Source organism: Cucumis sativus, chromosome 1, assembly GCF_000004075.3.
Source record: "Cucumis sativus cultivar 9930 chromosome 1, Cucumber_9930_V3, whole genome shotgun sequence".
NCBI classification, from domain to species: domain Eukaryota; kingdom Viridiplantae; phylum Streptophyta; class Magnoliopsida; order Cucurbitales; family Cucurbitaceae; genus Cucumis; species Cucumis sativus.
In genome coordinates, this window is record NC_026655.2 from 27,150,955 (window position 1) to 27,170,748 (window position 19,794).

Below are 19,794 nucleotides of genomic sequence, written 5' to 3' on the forward strand. Positions count from 1 at the left end.
GACATGACATGACACGACACAGCAACATGTCAATTTTTGCAAAAAGTAGGACACGACACTTTAGGGACACGCTATTTATTTATAATTATTATTACTATACTATTATTAAATAATGTTACTAGATAAATCCAAAATACTCTAAATTCTTTTACAAACTATTAGAAACAATTATTAAAAAAAATGAATGATAAATGTTGGAAGCAGCTAGTGAAGTGTTTAGGCCCCAAGGGCATTTGTGAAAATTATTAAATTAGGGGCTAGTGGATTGTTTATAACCCCAGGAATTTATTGTACCCTAGTTTTATTTCATTTTTTGTTAGGGCTTATCTCTTTTGATTATTAGAAAATAATGAGTGGCTTCTGTCGTAGGTTTTTCTCCCTGTACTAGGGTTTTCTACGTATACCTAGTGTTCGTCTTCTTCTTCTTTTTAATATGGTATCGGACAGTGGTAATGAAACCCTAGCCGCCAGTGGTGAAAATCAACTGTGCCAAGATAACCATAGTTTTGCACCAACCCACCTCAGCCAAAATTGCTGCAGTCGAGCACTACCGTAGCCGTTGAAGCGGTTACCAAAACTGCCGCCGTTGGAGAAGTCGTCAGAGAAATTATCAGAGCCACTATTTTTTCCATTGCAGATACTGGTGCAGCTGTCCAAGTTGTCGTTGATTGTTATCTTCAATCCTTACATATCCATCCAATTCTAGTGCCACCATAACCCTTTGATGGAAACCCTGGCCAAAACATACATTGTGAAAACGAGATTAGTGAGACGTTCGCCTACCACAGAGGTAAGGGCAACAAGCTTCTTGTAGTAACCGAATTTTACTCACCATGCATTGCCTAGTTATGAACAACAAGGTGCCTCCACAACAAACCACAACAAATCACTTATCTTGAGGCAGATCTAGGTGCTTCCACAAACTCCACAAATTTTGCAACCCCTTCAGTCTTACCAATGTATTCGGAGAACCCAGTAACCTCTTTCCCTACCTTAACTGCTACAAATTTTTTATCCGGCTCCATAGAAAGTCTCATGGGAGCAATTGGAGGGTAAAAATTGAATGACCAGAATTATTTCTCATGGTCTCAATCCATTAAGATGGCGCTCGAGGGGCTTCACATATTTGGGTAACTAACACGAGAGGTACTGAGACCTAGACAAGGAGACCTTCAAGAGCAAATCTGGAAAGAAGAGGACTCTCTTCTTCGATCTGCGTCGATTAACAGTACGGAAATTCAAATTGAAAAACCTTTTGTATTCAACTACTGCTTGAGATATATGGGATAAAGTTGAGAAGTTATACTCAAAGAGGCAGAATGTGTCTCGCCTGTATACTCTTAACATTTTATATCATATCTCTCATGTGCTAGCAATGAAAGAATTAGGAGAGCAAATGGGTCCTTTTCTCCTAATGTGCACAAGGGTCATATTTCCCCTTTTGATAGGTCTCATTTTTCAGAATTTATTCCATGTGCCTAAGATATCTTACAATTTACTATCTATAGGTAAGATAACCAAGGATCTACATTGCCAAGTTATTTTGTCACCTAATACTGTTTCTTTTTAGGACCTGAGCTTGAGGAAGATGATTGGCTCTACCCGACACAATAGGGGCCTCTATTTCCTTGATGATGATACTCCCTTTAAGGATTGCAATAGGATTCATCTATAGTCATCTTTTTTTTTTTTACGTTCGAAAAAGGTTGCATGTGGTAGCACTTTCATCTTGGTCATCCAAACTTTCAATATATGAAATATCTATTTCCTCATTTATTTTCTAAAGTGTATAACTCTTCTTTGTTATTGATGTGTGAATTCGTGCAAAACAACACAATCTTGTTTCCATCTCAACCCTACAAACCTACCCAGACATTTAACCTCATTCATTGTGATGTTTGGAGGAAACGTTGGTTTGTAACCTCTATTGATGATCGTATTTGTCTCATTGGGGTCTTTCTCCTCACTGATAAAACTGATAAAATTACTATTTTGCGTAGCGATAATGGTCGTGAACTCTTGAGTAATACACCGCTTTACCCCGCAGCAAAACAGTGTGGCTGAATGAAAAAACCACCACCTCCTTGAGGTTGCTCGCTCTCTCATGTTGTCTACTTATTTTCCTTCCTACTTATGGGGGGATGCAGTCCTCACTGCGGCACATCTTATCAATAGAATGCCATCTTAGGTCCTCCTCCAAATACCTCTTGCATGTCTCAAGGAGTTCTACCCTAGCACACAACTTATCCAAAGTTCTTACTTGTGGTCAGGATATTTTTCCATAAGTAGAGTTGTTTTCATAGGGGCCCTTGGTCGTAAATGAAATATTATTCAATAAAATTTAATTCAAGAAGTTCGTTCTTGGTCGAGCCCTTCATCATTACAACTCTAGAGAGAGAGAGACAGTAAGCTGCAGTAGGAAGAGATGAAAACAATCTTCTCATCTGCCATTCATGTTGCTCTTAGCCATGTTCTTCTCATCACTAGTGTCATCAAGGGCTACCGTTAATGGATGCGATTTGTTCATGCTCAATTTCCCATCAATGCTAGCATCACCAACTCCAACAAATTCATTGAGATTAAAAGCTTTCTTGAGGAGAAGAAGCTTTAGAAAGTCAATATGCTTGACGAGGTATCTATTGTTCGATCTGAGAAGGTCAATGATGAGTAAGTGTTGGATGGCAAAAATATTTAGATTGTATCTCGATCTGCTGCCTTGATTAACCAGAAAAGCCATGTGAGAATAAATATATCGGAAAGTTCCTTGATGGTATTCATGTGAGCAAAAAGGAAACCGCAGTTGAAGAGGAATGATGAATGAGTAGTTTTGTTCGACCATGCATTGGCTTTTGGTGATTGTTTCTTTTTATATATTTATATCAAATTTGTAGACAAATCTATGAGAACTTGGTTCTTGAAGGGACAAAAAATTACCTAGACAAAGTCACAAGCCTTGGACACCATTGTACTGTACCACAGGGTAAATATTGGTTTTCACCGTTTGGTTTGTTGTGGGATTTCCTGAAGGCATAATTTTATTCTTTAGAGGGAGTTTTGGGCTTGGGCTTGATTTTTCCAATTGTTTATCGAAGGTGTTGGACTTGTGAAGAGAAGAAAGTGAAGAGAAGAGTTGGATTTTGTGGCCAACCATCTTCTAAGCTATCCTTTGAAGTTTTTGGCTTCAAATAGTGAGTTTTAACTTGAGAGCGATGATGGTGTGTTTAGGAACAATGGGGTGATCTTGAGAAGACATTCGGCTACTAGTGAGGTTTAATGCCTCTACTATTTGGACATCGTTTCTAGATGTTCTGTAATTACATGCTAGGCTGAATTATAGGAACAGAGCCCTTTCTTGTATAGCAGTCGCTAGGATCCTTTGGGGAGCATCAGTTTTTGTGTGCAAGTGATCCTTTCAATTTTTTTTTAATTTTTTTGAGCACAGCGAATGGGGTTGGGGGATTCAAACCTCCCACCTCCAGGATAGAAGGTCATGCCAATAATCGTTGAACTAAGCTCATTTTGAGATGGTCATTTTCATTTTATATCCTTTCATTTCCTCTCAATCAAAGCTTGATTTCTGTTTGATATTATGAAATACCTGGATAAATTTTCCATGAAATACCTGGATAAATTTATATAAAAAAAACAGGCAAATGTAGAATTTATATGAAATACCTGGATAAATTTTCTGCAAGTAAAACAAGGTTGTTATCCCATCCTCATTTTTCTTCAGAAGTTCCCCCATACTATAAAGTACCGTCTCAGAATAGTATGGAGTGAAGACACTGCATTAAAAGATATGGAAAGACTAAGATAGAATGACGATGAGACTTCAAATAAAGGGTATACAAATGAATAAAAGACACGAACAAACGATGGAGTTGAAGGAAGCTCTACCTGAAGGAAAGCATCTGACGAACAGGTTTTGGAGTTGGCATATCCATGAAGAGTGAATTGGTAAAGAATTGCAGTCTCCGTCTGGCCTCCAGATTAACTGGAATATTTGAAGCTGAATCTTTAATGGTTAACAGGGAATGCAATCTTTTGACTTGTGACTTCTGCCGAATGATAGAACCAATTCATCACATCAAATAATAAAAGCATAATGAATGAAGAATGAAGCACTGGGAATTAAAAGAAGTAATACCAATTCGGGATTTTTGGGCCAATTTAACTTTGTAAATAGACGACCTTCATTTCTGGCTTTTACCAATATGTTCCATGTGTCATAGTTCCCTCTAAAAAATGCAACTTACGTTAAAAGATAAATCAATAATATAAGTACTTCAAAAAACAAACTTTAACTTTCAGACCTCTTGTCACCAACAAGGATATCATGGTGCACAACATCATACAAATCTTGAACTGCCTTAACAGCTCCCTTTTCCAGCTCTGAAGTTTCCGTCTCTTTCTGTGCAATGCCATAATCAAAATGAAATATAAAAAATACATTAGTAAAAGATGCAATGACTTATACCAACAGTCAGCTTCTGTTTCTCAGACCAAAGTACTTTATTTATAAAACTAATTGATGGCGTTTACACGAAAAGAGAAACTAATAATTATATTGTAACGATACCACTTCCATAAAAACTTATGACAGATGTATCATCCAAATCACGACTCAATAAAGTATATAAGATAAAGAATCTCCAAAACGTATTGTAATCCAGTCATTGCTCATTCTTTTGAACTTGCACTGATAAAATCTATGATAGTCATGGAAGCTACTTAGCATCAGTCCACAAATTAAGATACATAGAACTAAATGAAAATAAAACCATTCTACTAAGTTTATAGTTAATTTTTAAAATTATATGCTAGGAGAGAGACATAAAATAATTCCATCAGAATTAAATAGTTGTCTAATTTAAAGAACAGTCCAACTTGCATTTTTCGCAAACTACACTAATGTTAACTATTTTTAACATTTAAATTATGCAATTTGAAATTTTTCCGAACAGCAGAGGTTTATTACACTATCTGAACCAACGTTGTTAACTCGTAAAATGGAGTGAGTATCACAATTATAATTTACCGTATCTTGTATCATAATGAATTATGCACAGTAAGTCTTAATTTGATAAATAGTATTGAAATATAAATATAATTAGTCATATAAAGAAATAGATAGTGATGTATTAAATAACTTCAATCATTAAATAAAATAAATCTATTTGAATTACCAAATAAAAATGAGTAAGTTTGATAAGCACATAAGAGAGAAGAAATTATTTAAAAAAATAAAACTAATAAAATTGTGTTTTTCGCAACTTTTTGTTACTTTTAATAACTAGAATTTCATATATCAGTGTCCACCACCTGTCAGCCTCCTCATTTTCTTCTTTAGTCCTTAATTATTCTTTTGATGGCAACCATTTTTCATTTTTCGGACCTTTGATATTCCATCATCTTACATTTTCCATACCAAACTTTTCCTTTTTATTATTCTTCCCTAAATCCTCGCTCCTCGCTAGCTGCCGACTTTTCTTCTTTTCTTCTCAGCCAACGCAAAAAGAAATTCTTCGACAAACATGATAGCGACACCAAGAGCAACTGTATTTATAGATTTTACATTATTCTTATGTTAAATTTTATTGATATTCTTGAACCACATTGTACGATTCAACCCAATTAGTAGAATTCAATATTCTGAAACATATGAGTTCCCACAAATCTGATCAAAAGTACAAATCGTGCAATACAACTTGTGTATTGTATGGTTTTAATAACCTTGAACCTAACAAATAAATCAAACAAAATATCGGTGATAAATGACACCAAAAAACAACAAAAGAGTTTTTATTCTTTTATTATAATTTGTAAAAGACAATTTTCTTGAACTTGCTATCTAGAAAGGAAACTGGTACTAAAGCTCACATCTGATGTTTCCCAACAAGGTAAAATATAAAACTAGTTTATAATATGAAAAAGCTATCTACGATGAAAATATAGATAGACCTCTTAAATCATCAATATTAACCCAAAAGTACTTCAATAAACACTAAAATAGATGTACGAACCAGAATACCCGTCAGAGCAGTTAGTCTTGTAATCACAAGTGGCAGCTTACTTAGCTCGAAGTTATTTAGAAAGGAATCGTTGGAATTGTTTTCTATACTTTCACGAATGTCTTCAAATACCCTTTCAACCCTGAAAAGGCACAAGATTTTAGCAACAAATTAATTTTTATGTATCATATTGTTTTTTTGATGAAATTTATATGAAAAAGAAAGGTAAAGTAGTAAGCGTCTGGATCTAACATGTCCGTTCTTGGAATGCAAGCCCATAAGAATTCATTTACCCCTTTTCTTCCTTTTAATTTTAATACACTCCACAACTTGTGCTCTAGGCAGATATATAGTTTTTCTCGTGTAACTCTTTTTGGTCAGTAAAGTTGAGGTTTGCATATATGATATATTGCATTACTGATCTTATAAGACAGAAAAGAACCATATAGAGACTGCAAGGTATATACCACATCCTTCCTTCTCCAACCAGTACTTCTGTTAAGATAAGCTTGATGGCATGGTAACATTCCACTACTGCATATTTCATATAGTCATCTCTTGTAATACGCTCCCACAACTCATCCTGTGAATCTCGTCTCTCAACAGCAATATCCTTAGCTAGAAATATCTACAGTTTAATCAATCAAAATATTGTAAACAATTGGAACTCAATCATTCAAAGCATCAAGTATTAAAATCACGGTTACTCAAGTCCCTCCTTTTTCAAGTGATAACTGACCTTGCTGGCAAGAAGAAAAAGGGGCCACTGAACCATGGGAAGATTACCCTTGTTTTTAGGCATTTGAAGCAACTCCATTTCCCTATAAAACCAAAAGAGTGTGAAAAAAATAAGAAACTATGGCAATAGAAACAATCTAAAAATATCAGACAGCACCAGATATGAGGACCTATCAGTCATACGACAGCAACAGCCTCTAGACAATATACTCACAAGTTTGTAATATAATCTTCTTCCCGTAAATTTGCTATGATTTCATTCCAGAAGGGAGAAAATTGAGCAGCGTCGAACTTGTCTTTCTCAACAACCTTGAAAAACAGCTTAACATGTTTGCATGAACACTTTCCATAAACAAAAAGCAAGAATAATATTTGTAGACACCCAAACAAAAAGCAGTCATGCCTAATAGAGGCATTTAAGGAAGCAAAGTAACGTGAGCAAAACCAATCAGCAAGTCAACCCTGTTCAACATGCTTAACAACTATTCTCTCTCTTACTGTTTACAAACACAACCCATCAAGATGCCATAAAGTACATCGTCATCCACCCTGAGCCCACAGCAAACATAATGTTAAATTATAATAGAATTTCAAATCTTAATGTGTCCATGCATGGTAGGTTTGGGTGTTTGGGCTCTGTCCTTCATTTAATTTTATCACTGAAATGTTTCTATTACCCCCCAAAAAAAAAATTCAAACCTACAATGCATGCATACATGATGTCGTAGAATTTGGGTATTATGGTCAATTCCATAATTTATTAGAATTAGGATTAGTTTCTTTTATTAATTAGGATTAGAATTAGTTTCTTTTAGTAATTAAGATTAACATTAGTTGATGTAACTAAATAAGGCTATCTAAATAAGCCACCTAGTTAACTAACCATAACTGTTAACACCATTAGTTAGATTCAATTCTCTCTAAATAGAGTACTTGTCTTGCATTTGCAACTTTTGATCATTAGTAAAAATTTCTCATTTGGTGTACACCAATTGGTATCAAAGCATTAAGACCAATTGGGCTTTTGTTAGAAAGAAAGAAGTCTTCCACGACAGAAATTTCCCAATAACAAACAAACGGACACAACTACGGTCTTATCACCAAAGACTACGACCAAATGCTTGCCCCGTCGGTTGAAGGTTCTATCGATGGTATCATGGGGTTACTAGAGAAAGTCTCTTCAATTGGATCAACTATCCAAAAGACAAAAACAACTTGAAGATTTGGTAAAAGAAAAAATCAGAAAAAGACAAGAGGAGAAAAAGAGAGAAGAAATGAGAGTTGATGACCATAACCACATATTAGAAGAAAACATAGGACAAGAATTCAACCAAGAAGACAAGGAAGCATGAGTCGCTGGAGATCTCCCCATCACTGCATCGTGGGAGATCAATATTGCTGTAGCTTCATCACCTTCGCTCGTGATCATCGCCAATTCCTCTTGTGTTGTAGAGAATGACGATTTGGAGATCGCCGCCATCATCACATAGTCAGATTCAGTTATTCATGCCTCGTCGGAGAAGCATTTGTTATTGGAACTAATGGGCCCATACAAGACAAAATTTCAAGTTTTATTTTAAAGATGAGGGTTCAAGAAAAAATTTCATTTCAAGTCGAAGAAAGTTTCATGGAGTATTAATTTAATTCCAACTTGGATTTGAAAAACTAGACCGAGAATTTTCAGTTGGAGTCTATCACACACAACGAGCCAAGAGATGCAAGCTTTACTTTTATCAACTCGAACTTGAGGGCGAGAACTTTCATTTGTAGCTTGGATTATTATGAAGATCCAAGTCACATTTTTCTTAATTATGAAGATTCAAGTCACATTTTTCTTAATTATGAAGATCCAAGTCACATTTTTCTTAATTGTTCCTTTGATTCTCAATACTAGGCCATCGTTATCGATGCCTTTGGTTGGTCTTTGGATTTTCTGAACTCAACCTATGATATTCCTCCTTACATCTTTGATGGACATCTATTCCATGAAGAAAAAGACTCTTTGCCTTGTTTTTCATCGAGTGCTTACTTCGTTCCTTTCTAGCGAAAGGAATGGTCGACATTTTGGCTATTCTTCTTCCTCCTTTAAGAGTTTTATTTATGGTTTGATTTTGTCTCATGCATTACATTAGTGTATATGCCATTAGCCCTTTTCTAATTATAGTCTTTCTTGTTTAATTTCCCAACAGAAAATTTTTATGTAATCTCACCTTTAGGTGATACAGAGTTTTTACTTATCATCAATGGAATTGTTTCCTTCGCAAAAAATTGTAAAATCTTGTTGACCTTGAATCTCCATCTAGTATAAAAATGATATATATGAAAGCCAGACAACCTTCCCAGAGAGGGTCGCTTAACTCTATGTAATGCTGTTTTGGCAAATCTACCAACATAGTAAACATATATATTCCAAAATGCCCAGCTCGGTGATTTCAGAATTTGGAAAGGATTATGTGTTCCTTATTTTGGGAAGGATAGAAAAAGTGCAAATCGAACCACCTTGTGAAATGGGAGATCGCTTCAAAGGCCATGTAGGATGGTGGTCTCATGGTCTCAGTGTGGTAAACTTGAAAAACAGAAACTTAGTCATTTTATTCAAATGGAATTGGAGTTTTATTACAAAATCAGAAAGCCTTTTGGTGTAAAATTGTGAAAAGCATTCACAGTTTAAACCCTCACCAATGGCACTCCTCTGGAAAGTACGGTTTGAGCTAGTCCTTGGATCAGTATATCAAAAATCAAGAGAAAATTTGAATCACTTGCAGTTTTTAAGCATGGAAGGAGAAATATCTACTTTTAGCCTGATGATTGGTGTCTTCACTCTTCTTTCAAGATGTGTTTTCTTAGACTTCTTTTTTCTTGGAACAGAATCAAGCCTCTTTATTAATAGTAATAAAAGAGACTAATGCTCAAAGTATAAGAGTATTATACTAAAAGCAAAATGGACTAAAGGAAAGTACAAGAGTATTTCCTAGACTTTTTCACACTGCCTCACTGCCAAGATAGAATTCATGACCATCGGTTCCCCATCACTTGTTCGTGGAATTTCGGATTTCAAGACAGTTAGAGGTAATTTCAGAATTATAGCAGCTGATGGTAACTTTTTATGGAAAAAATTTATCCCATTTGCCTGATTTTAAACTTCGGACATTGGACTCCTCTGTCATTGTATTTGGCTTAATTTTTTTACCTTCCTTTATTTTGGGACATGTCGTTTTGGTGCTAAGGGGTGTCATCTGGGTGCATATTCTGATCCCCTTGCTTATTGTACTTTGAGTTCTGTTATTAATAAAGAAGTTTGTCTCCGTTTCAAAAAACCAATATCAAAGAAATTATGCTTGAATGGTTGAATGTTTCTCATCAAACAAAAAAAAGTGCATCTTGTTTCCCTGCTTCTTAGGTTAACCATTTATTAGATTTAATTGGCAAATGAAAGGTTGCTTATCAATGGTTATGACCGAATTTCGTGCTTCCAGTTCAAAATTCAAAAAGTTTTCTCAGTTTGATCGTAGTGATTATAGAAAATCTTCTCAAATTAATTATTGGCTTGGAGTTTTCATCATTTTTCCATTTGATAGCATGGCCTGCTACTTAAATCTTTCTATGGTCAAAATTCTTCTTTTTATTATGAAATCCAAAATGAGGCCATTTTCGTCCTTTCGCTTGGCTTGATCTAATTGATCTGCTAGACAAGAAATCGTCTGAGATATATATTGGTGCAAATTGACTCCTTATTTTATTCCCTATAGCTTGGCCTCCTCTTTTAGTCATCTTTGGCTTTTTAGTTTTGAAAATTTTCATACATTAATGAAATTATCTCACATTAGAAGAAAAACACTAGAATATCTCAAACATTAAACAAATATAGTTTGAAAAGGTCAGTAGATCTTCTCTAAGATCAATCAAAAGTAACCCTCAAACCAGAATGCATCTAACTTGCATTACCCAAAAAAAAAAAAAACAAAAACAAAAACAAAAGCAAAAACTCATCCCAAAGGCCAAACATAGTAAATCAAGCATATTTCTGAAGACAGCAATCAGGAAGGGAACTCACCTGAGTTGAAGACCGATTTGAAAACCTGCAAAAGATACGTTTAGATAAAAGATAAAGGGGAACCATTTTTAATACGATGAAATGCAGTTATATTGCCATCTTATTAAAAATACCCAAGCCTCTCCGGGAGAGGAACATGTAGTTTGTTCATAAAAGCTTCAGGAAACTGCTCAAACAGTTTATGTAAGGCTTCCAACGATCTAATCTGAAGGCAATAAAAAAACAGAAAACAAGGAAAAATCAGAGGGAAATTTGACGTTAAGCAAGCACAGATGTTTACATGTTAGATTTGAAACCAAACATTTGCATAACCATTATAGATTGGCCTAGTGATAAAAAGGAAGAAATAGTCTTAAATAACTAATAAAGAGGTAATGTGTTCAATCTATGGTGGCCCCCTACCTAGGAATTAATTTCCTACGAGTTTCCTTGATACCCAATTGTCTCGTGAAATTAGTCGAGGTGTCCGTAAGCGGGCCTGAACACTCGTGGATATAAAAAAAACAAAAGAGGACAAAAAAAAACCAAACCTCGACATAAATTCATCTCATTGACAACTAATTTATAAGAAACCATCATTTTACATTCTTTGAATTTGACAGAGTGACCCAATTTGTCATCTTAGCCTATCCATGTTGCTAACCAGAAATGAAATGGCATTTTATAATTACCATAAAGAATTCCATACTTTTAACAAATTAGAAAATGATAGTTGGAGTCCCTTCATATAGTGGGATTCCTCCTTTTGTGGGCTTGGTTTTTTTGTGCCCCTGTATCTTTCCTTCTTTCTCGATGAAAGTTGTGCTTTTTATAAAAATATAAAAATATTAACAAAAAAAAGTAAACAACAACCACGACAACAAGAAATTAGAAAATGCATTAACTGCGAAGGATGCAAATTATCAATGGTTGCATTTGGATTCTTTTATGACTAAGTTTGAAATTAAAGCTATATTTAAGAAGTTTTGTTTATAAGCATTTACATGATTCATTTGATGTCTTCATTTAATAAATTCAATCATCTTATCGGGTTTAGATGAGTACTAATTTAACAACTTGTAATCAAATTTATGCTCAGAAATAAAACTCTGAAATTAAAATTGACCCACCTAGTTCAGCGCAAGGTGAAAAATTACTATTTTCCTCATTTATTTCATTTAAAAGGGATAATGCATAAAATCAATAAGAATTCACCAGTACCTCTCCTAGACGATCTCTTGCACCGATTAAGAAACTCCAAATAGCCGATATAACAGTATAGAACACATGAACGTCCAAGATGTAAATCTGCAACCATAAATTAAATAGAGATAAGTAGACTGTACACCCATATAGAATTTATATGCAAATCTGAATCATCCCAACCGAATAGTCATTATATATTGCTAATTTAACATATAATACTCTGAAAAAGAAACACAACAAGGTGACTTGTATTTGTTTATCATAACTGATTTACATTTATGTAACAAAATGACTTTTATCATTAAATCAGCTCATTGACAACAATGTAACAAAATGACTTTTATCATTACATCAGCATACTGATAACAACGTGACAAAATGACTTTTATCAGTTCATTGATTAATGATATCAAAATACAGAACTTTTTTACAAATTTTTACATTTATAGATACAATGTTTAACATCTGTCACTCATAGACACTGAAACTTTGCCGTATTTGTAAATATTTCAAGGAGTTTTGTCATTTAAAACAATTATCCTTATTAAACCGTCAAGGGTGCTAACTTTGTTTTTCTTTTTTTCTTTTAGAGTTTTCTTCCTAGAAGTACAGCTTATTTTCGCTTTCAAATGCTTTGATTTATTGTTCTCAGAAGTCACAAGGATACCGAAACTTACAGCAACCACCGGGGCCCATAAGCTAAGAATAGTCAAAGCATTATGATTATCTGCAAAAACAACACAAGATGTGAGAAGTCAGACTACAGAAAGATAATAACCCCTGTGATGAATAAATCTTTCGTCCAATTCTGGAAAAGCTTCTCTTTATATAGAGAAAATATGAGAGACTGAAGGCATATATGATACATCAAGCAACAATAAGAATAATGGTCCAGAGTTTATATTTATTGATCAGATTTTCATGTCAGAAACAATAAGAATTCATTTTTATTCTTTTATTGAGAAACCAATATTTTTAAAAACTGAAACCAACACTTTTCAACCCTAAACCCTAAACAAAACCTTTGATTGAGAAACCAAATTTTTGTTAGGATAAAAATGAAGAATAGACCTCATCATAATCTTAATGATTTGGAGCCATTGAATGGGCTTCTTTATCATGCCTATTGTTGTCTATGAGATTCTTTCTCCTGGCTCATGGATTATGGTCTATTGGTACTCCTGCCGGTGCAGTTGAGCCTCTTGTAAATTATCAATAATCTGCCATCGGATGAATCAATAGCCTGCTAATACTAATGATCGTCTAGAACATTGTATGCCGTATATGTCTACTTCTCCATCTTGGTGTCTCGTGTGTAAAGGGTACTCTGAGTCTCCTGCCCTTCTATTTTTGCATTGTTAATTTTGGAAGCTTTTGGTTGGTATTTGGCGCCTGGTGTCACAATCGTAGCGTTTCAAGCTCGAGACGTACGATTGTGCGGCACTTGTTCTAACTCGATGAACAAGTCAGCCGATCAAAATCCGAAAGTTGTGGGTAACGTCGGCGTATGTCGTAACCTTCCTTGGCGTTCTTGGGAAATTTGTTTATAGAACGCGGGAAGGAAATAAATACATTGAAATAGACGTTACAATAAACATTAAAGACCGTCAGTTGCCAGGAAAAATGGTTGCTTGCAAAGAGTACAACTAATGCCTGGACGGGGATTCAACTGGTATGCCTCCCCTGTAGTACATTTTGAACATTTTTAGCTCTGGTAGGCTTGCATATGAAAATGCCGAAACGTCACACCCAAGTTTTATGACTTAAAAAGAAAGGCAACTACCTAAACTAGATTTGCAATATAAAAATAAGATAAACTGGGGGTATTCGGAACATATAACCATAGGTAAACACACCTTAGAAAAATATGATCATGACACCTGGCAGGACATCGTCTCATGGTATAAAGAAGACAATATGGTTGATGCATTTTGCAGGCTTTCTTTTGGTTCTGTAACTCTTTGTTGGTGAAAATCAGTCACCCTTTTAAAAATTTTATTCTTTCTTATTTAGTTGCCAACTGAACATCTCTTCTGCGATCATATATAGGTGCTCTGTATCTACTTTTATTTTGCTTGTTCTTTTGTTCTTTTTTTCTGAATGGACGTTTGGCGCGTAGGACCAGACAGTTATACTAGGAGCAAAGAGCAAAAACTAAGAAAAATGCAGCCTAAAACTGAAACAAAGGAAGTACCCTGGCAACACAAAAATGAATATGACCTAAAAATGATCACAAAAAGTAAAACAACAAGCTATATAAAGCAACCAAGATTTAAAACATCAAAAAAGAGCTAGATACAAAGTAAATACAAAAAGAAAAAGGTAAGCCTTTGTTTAAAATTTCTTTTGCAGTCACCTAGAAAAAATGAAAAATAAAAAGTAGATTCTCAAACCATTTATATTATAAAGGCCTACAAGAAGGCAGATAAAAAGGATCCAAAACTAATAATTAAGGAGCTATCATCTACAAGAATGTTAAATAACTACAAAAGTACAGACACAATAGCCCAAAGAGAGGCGTTAAACCTACCTGGGGACCCGAACCCCAGAGTCTCCACCCCTAAAAACACTATTATTCCTAAAACCAAAGCACCAAAATACTAAAAAATAAAAAACAGTACTAGAGAAAGAAAACCTTAACTTCTTAGCAAAAACTTTAGCGATGATCTAACGATTAGCTACAAAACTAATCGATTTAAAATCCGTAGACTTGTTCTCCACTTTTTGTGGATAAGGAATAGATTTAAAATCTTTGTTGACATTTTGTCCATCAAAGTGTCAACAATACCCCTCTAAAAAACTTCCAAATATCACACCTTTATTCTTGCCCAGTTATCATAGAGAAAGACCCACCCTAAATCAAATTTAAAATATACTTAAAAATCATTACATTCTGGATTTGCATTAATAGGAGGCCAGAAAATATTTTAAGAGATTAGACAATAATAAACAAAAAGAAGACCAGCATGGCGACATCCTTGCATGACATAAAGAAACTAAATTAAAAAAGGTTGACTTAAGATCAAGCAGCAGATAACACAAACATTAACAGATATGATACTTGTACTAGATAACAAAACAACATGAATTTATAAAATTAAATAAATATATATCAACAAACAAATAAACAGCAACAACACAAACCTATAGCCTACAACTCAAAAAGAAATGGAACGAAAACTCACTTCTAGACACAAAGTCATGCCACGAATATCTTATATCTCTCATATTTACAATAAGCCTGGTGGGTCCAACAAGAGGCTTGATCTGCAAGATACGAATCAAGTCTTTAGATTCCATCGCTAGAGACAGGTATCATTGCATAATGACCATCATAGCTAACCTGAAGAAAATAGGCAAATGAAAATTTTCCACCTAGAATAATGATCCACAAAAGCATGTACCTGCAAAATGAGTTTGGGAATCTCCTCATGTTCATAAACAAAATTTCATTGCTATGCATTTAAAAGAGCCATTTGATGTAGGGACATATTTACCTTGTCTTTATATTACTCGCTTATGATAATTCAGAGTGGAGTAAATAGATCTCAAAGAAACCACTAAAGAAAAATACATAAATGTAAAATACCAAAAAGGAAAATAATAATAATCCATAAACCCTAATTTCCTTTTAACACCCACCCTTCCTCAAGGTGGTAGAATGACGAACAACTTAAGTTTGTGAAGAAAACTTTCGAATCAAATCAACAAATCTAAAATATAATCAGAAACCCACAAAGAAACAAACACGCAAAGAACTATTGGGCTAGAAAAAGGAATCCGCAAAGAACGGAACCAAAAACTTCTAGGCTAGAAACATAGATCCTCATATAGTGATCAATAACAAAACCTACAAAGAACCAAACAAAAACTTCTAGGTTGGAACAAAGATCCTTATAGAGTGTTCTATAACAAAACCTAAGCACAACGAAACAAGAACTTTTGGGCTGGAACAAAAATCCTCATAGATCTATAACAAAACCCATGAACAAAGATCCTTGCGTACTTCTTGGCAACGACTTGCAACTAGGCTGATGGAATAAGTATAGCAGAGGTGAAAACAAACCTAGGAACGGGTTGGAGGTTAGTGGGAATTGGTCTTAAACAATAGTGTGAATCAAAACGAATCTGCTTCCGCCCATGGCTAATTGGAGTGACAAAGACAGACATTGGACAAGGTTGTGGCAGCAAGGGTTCAATGAGAAAACCTTTAGATCTGAATATTTTATATAAGATATTGAATAATTCAGAGCACATAATGACCTTTTACATAGTGGATAAATAGACCCCAAAGAATCCACTAAAGCAAAACAAATACCTAAGGGACGTTTGGCGCGTAGGACCGGAATCAAATGCATGGGAATTAAATGTATGTGGGCTTATCTGATGGGGTTCTAATGGCTGAGAATTATAAATGCATGTGATGTAATTCAAGTTGGACTTAATTTTGGATCTAGGAAGCACAGACACCAACACCCGACACAACACGGAGATACACCCAATTTCTAGAAAGTAGGACATGACACGTTATAATTTCTTTATTTTTCAAAATTAATATATGTGAAAATACTTGTAGATAAATTACTCATATATGTTAGAAAATAAAGAGTACATTAGTTGGTTTTCCTTTTTTTTATTGAAACAGAGACAAACTTCTTTATTAATACTAAGAACTCGATATACAAGAGATTTATACAAAGAGTACATTAGTTAATTGATGAAGTTCATTAAAAAGTTCCAAACTCCAATACAAATACAAAATCCTAAATAGAGATCACACTTTCATCCAAAACGACGGTACAACGGGTATGTTTCTTTTGCTGGACTCTTTTAAGATCTTATCATTTATATTTCTCTACCTTGTTTCAGACTTATAATTGGGATATGATGCTTTGGTGCTAAGGGGGTGTTAACCTAGTTGAGATGTCCAAGTGCACCTTCTAATCCCCTAGCTTTCTTGATCTTTAGGTTTTTTTTATTATTCTCAATATATATACCTCTTGTACTTTGAGATCTTATTATTAATAAAGAAGTCGTCTCTATTTCAAAAAAAAACAATGGTGCAAGGGGTATATTTCTTTGGAACCATAAATCAAGAGTTCTTCGATTTTATTATTTTTCATGCATTAAAAAATATTTCCTGACTAGTTGGGAAGATCTCTGGTACAAGTTTGAAGCTAAAGTATCATCCTGGAGATTTATGCTAATTGAACAGGGTGACTGGTACCAGCGACTTATGATTGGAGGGGAGGGCCCGAGCGTTGAAGATTGGAGAGGACTAGAGGAGAGTCAAGACGAGTGCTTAGGGTTTGGTTTTTTTACAAAAGGGGCTGAAGTTAAAAAATAAAAGGGGTGTGTTTTATTTTTAAAAAATATTTTAAATCATATTAAAAAATTCCAGCATGTCCTCATGTGAAAAAAAAAAAGACCAAACAATTTTGCGTGTCTAACACGTGTCGGCCGCATGTTCGTGCTTCATAGGTTTGGATGGCTTCTTGTTCAAAGGTGGCAAGGTTTACATTCCTCACACCTCTCTTAGAATCTTCATTATTAAGGGAATGCATTCTGGAAGTTTAGCAGGCCTAACATAATGAAATCCTTGAGGCTTATATCAAATATCGTCTTGCCCCTCTTTTATAAATTCTCCTGATATCGCAAGTTGCAACAAAATTTATTTGTGTTTCGTGTATTTGGGATCCTAATGGGACATTAGTGGATGCAGATCTAATAAATTCAAATACTTACTTGATAAAGTCAGTAGTCCTCTCATACATCCCACGTCCAACGTAGTACCGTTCCTAATAAAACAAATTTCAGAACCAAAATAATGAAAAAAACTTGTTTCCATTCAAAAATAAAACAAAAAAAAAAAGGCAAAAAGGCAAAAGAAATTAAAGATTTAACCAAATAGTGCGCCAACTGAAATTGAGAGGGCCACATTACCCGAACAGAAAACAATAAATAAAACAAGCATAAGAAGGTGAAACCTGACGCATCCACTTGAAAAAGCGAACAAGAGGCCACCGATCACATTGATTTGTTAAAAGATGGCAAGCAGGTATGCGCATGAGGATACTGAGACAAAGTTGTACACCACCATATATTCCAATCACAATTACATATAGTCTGAACATCACTCTTTCCGCATTAGGTTTACTCCCCTCCTGAAGAGCTTTCCTGTAAGGAAATAGATATAAATAACACCAAACGTTTTACCGGAAAAACAAGACGGCAAAAACATTAAAGCAAGAATACATACACATAAAGAAATGTTATTGAAGCTGATGCAATACTGAACCAAATAAAACGAAGAAAAATTCGAGAAACAGCAAGACGCCTTGAAGTAGAGTATGCACCATACATCATTAGAATATCTAGAACACCTGGATCAAGTTCATGCAGTAAAATAGAAAATTGTTAGAACAAGAAAATTATTTCCATCCATTGCAGACAAGATAACAGAACAAATCAGCTTCAAAAACTTTCAGTAGAAATGACTAGAATAGCACATACTCTCAATAAACTTCATTACAACAAATGTCGGACCAAGACTCAAAACTTCCAGCAGCATCTTCATATTGAAGCTTCCATTGTTAAATGCAATTATGGTCAGAGCCTGTAAGAATAACAATGTGATAAATAATGATTAAACAAATGAAAATGCATACATCCTAGTCCCCTGTATTGAACACATGAATCGTAACAACATTCTTTGGATTAGATTTCTGGGATCATTATATGTTTTGTCATTTAGGCTATACCACATGAACAAAAACAAAAGAAATCTCCCAAGCATCAAGACGGAGGATAGCAAATTATAGTTAACAGGACAAAGGATAATGGAGAACATTTAAAAAAGCCATATACCTGGAACATCATAACCAAAAATATCCATAAACGATGAAAACTATGATAAAGATGAAGAAAAGTCCGATGCTCAACAAACGATGTTTTCCCTTGATGACGACTTCTACCAAGCATACTCTGAAAAAAATAGTAATAATGAGACGGAAAATTACTCAACATACGTGTATTCTTTTTAAATAAGAAACAGAGAAATTGTACAAATCAACCAAAAAAAAGAGGAACAGCCTAGGGCAGGGTAGAGAGAAACCCCCACAGAATCAAACAAGAAGAGCCCTCCAGTTGTTTAAAATCATGTGAAGAATATAATTACAAAATAATTTAGTGTAATTTGTACATCACCAAGATGCCATATTCTGAATTCAAAATACTCAGTATGAGTGCATCACAGAGAAAAAAAAACTAAAGTACTTTACATGTCATGGTTATAAGACCCAATATCATGTGGGTTTTTCCAATATGTAATTTAATCAGACAACTAAATGTTAAATGCTAAATAACCCTTAGAGAAAAATATATAAAAATTAAAAAATAGTTATCAGTACTAGAACAAAAATGAAAGCATGACCGAGAAAATGTACATTAGCCAACAAGTACCTTTTGTTCATCAGAATCATGATAATACTATTAACAAAGAAAAAGAAATGTGTACACAAATAGAATTACTATTAACAAAGAATAAGACATGTGTACACAAATAGAATTCAGCCAATAGCCTGTGACACCAGTCTCTTGCTCAACCAGATGCATTTTTTAATTATAAGAAACTTTTTTTCCAAAAAGAAAACAAGCCTCTTAATTAAGAAAATGAACAGACAATATAGTGTTGAGCCCAATGAAGAGACAAGATCTATGCCTTAGGAATTAGCAAATGCACCCGAACATCTCAACTAGGTTGCACTGCCTAAAAAACAAGTAATTTGATGGATTGATGAAATTACA

The 19,794-nt window shown here is 34.4% G+C and overlaps 1 protein-coding gene across 1 annotated transcript in view; it reads right to left on the reverse strand.

The window, feature by feature from the left end:
• Positions 1-19,794, reverse strand: part of LOC101216435 (callose synthase 9) — a 54,198-nt gene that overhangs the window by 14,161 nt on the left and 20,243 nt on the right. Inside the window, exons 14-32 of the mRNA XM_011661797.2 lie at positions 18,856-18,972; positions 18,502-18,604; positions 18,248-18,371; positions 17,976-18,165; positions 17,734-17,786; positions 15,332-15,392; positions 15,174-15,255; positions 12,666-12,715; positions 12,004-12,090; positions 10,917-11,008; positions 10,804-10,828; positions 6,964-7,058; positions 6,751-6,832; positions 6,479-6,639; positions 6,024-6,153; positions 4,314-4,411; positions 4,148-4,238; positions 3,898-4,058; positions 3,676-3,785 (exon numbers count right to left, since the gene is read on the reverse strand). Coding sequence (XP_011660099.1) covers positions 3,676-3,785; positions 3,898-4,058; positions 4,148-4,238; positions 4,314-4,411; positions 6,024-6,153; positions 6,479-6,639; positions 6,751-6,832; positions 6,964-7,058; positions 10,804-10,828; positions 10,917-11,008; positions 12,004-12,090; positions 12,666-12,715; positions 15,174-15,255; positions 15,332-15,392; positions 17,734-17,786; positions 17,976-18,165; positions 18,248-18,371; positions 18,502-18,604; positions 18,856-18,972 — 1,912 coding nt within the window. The remainder of the gene's footprint in view (positions 1-3,675; positions 3,786-3,897; positions 4,059-4,147; positions 4,239-4,313; positions 4,412-6,023; positions 6,154-6,478; positions 6,640-6,750; positions 6,833-6,963; positions 7,059-10,803; positions 10,829-10,916; positions 11,009-12,003; positions 12,091-12,665; positions 12,716-15,173; positions 15,256-15,331; positions 15,393-17,733; positions 17,787-17,975; positions 18,166-18,247; positions 18,372-18,501; positions 18,605-18,855; positions 18,973-19,794) is intronic.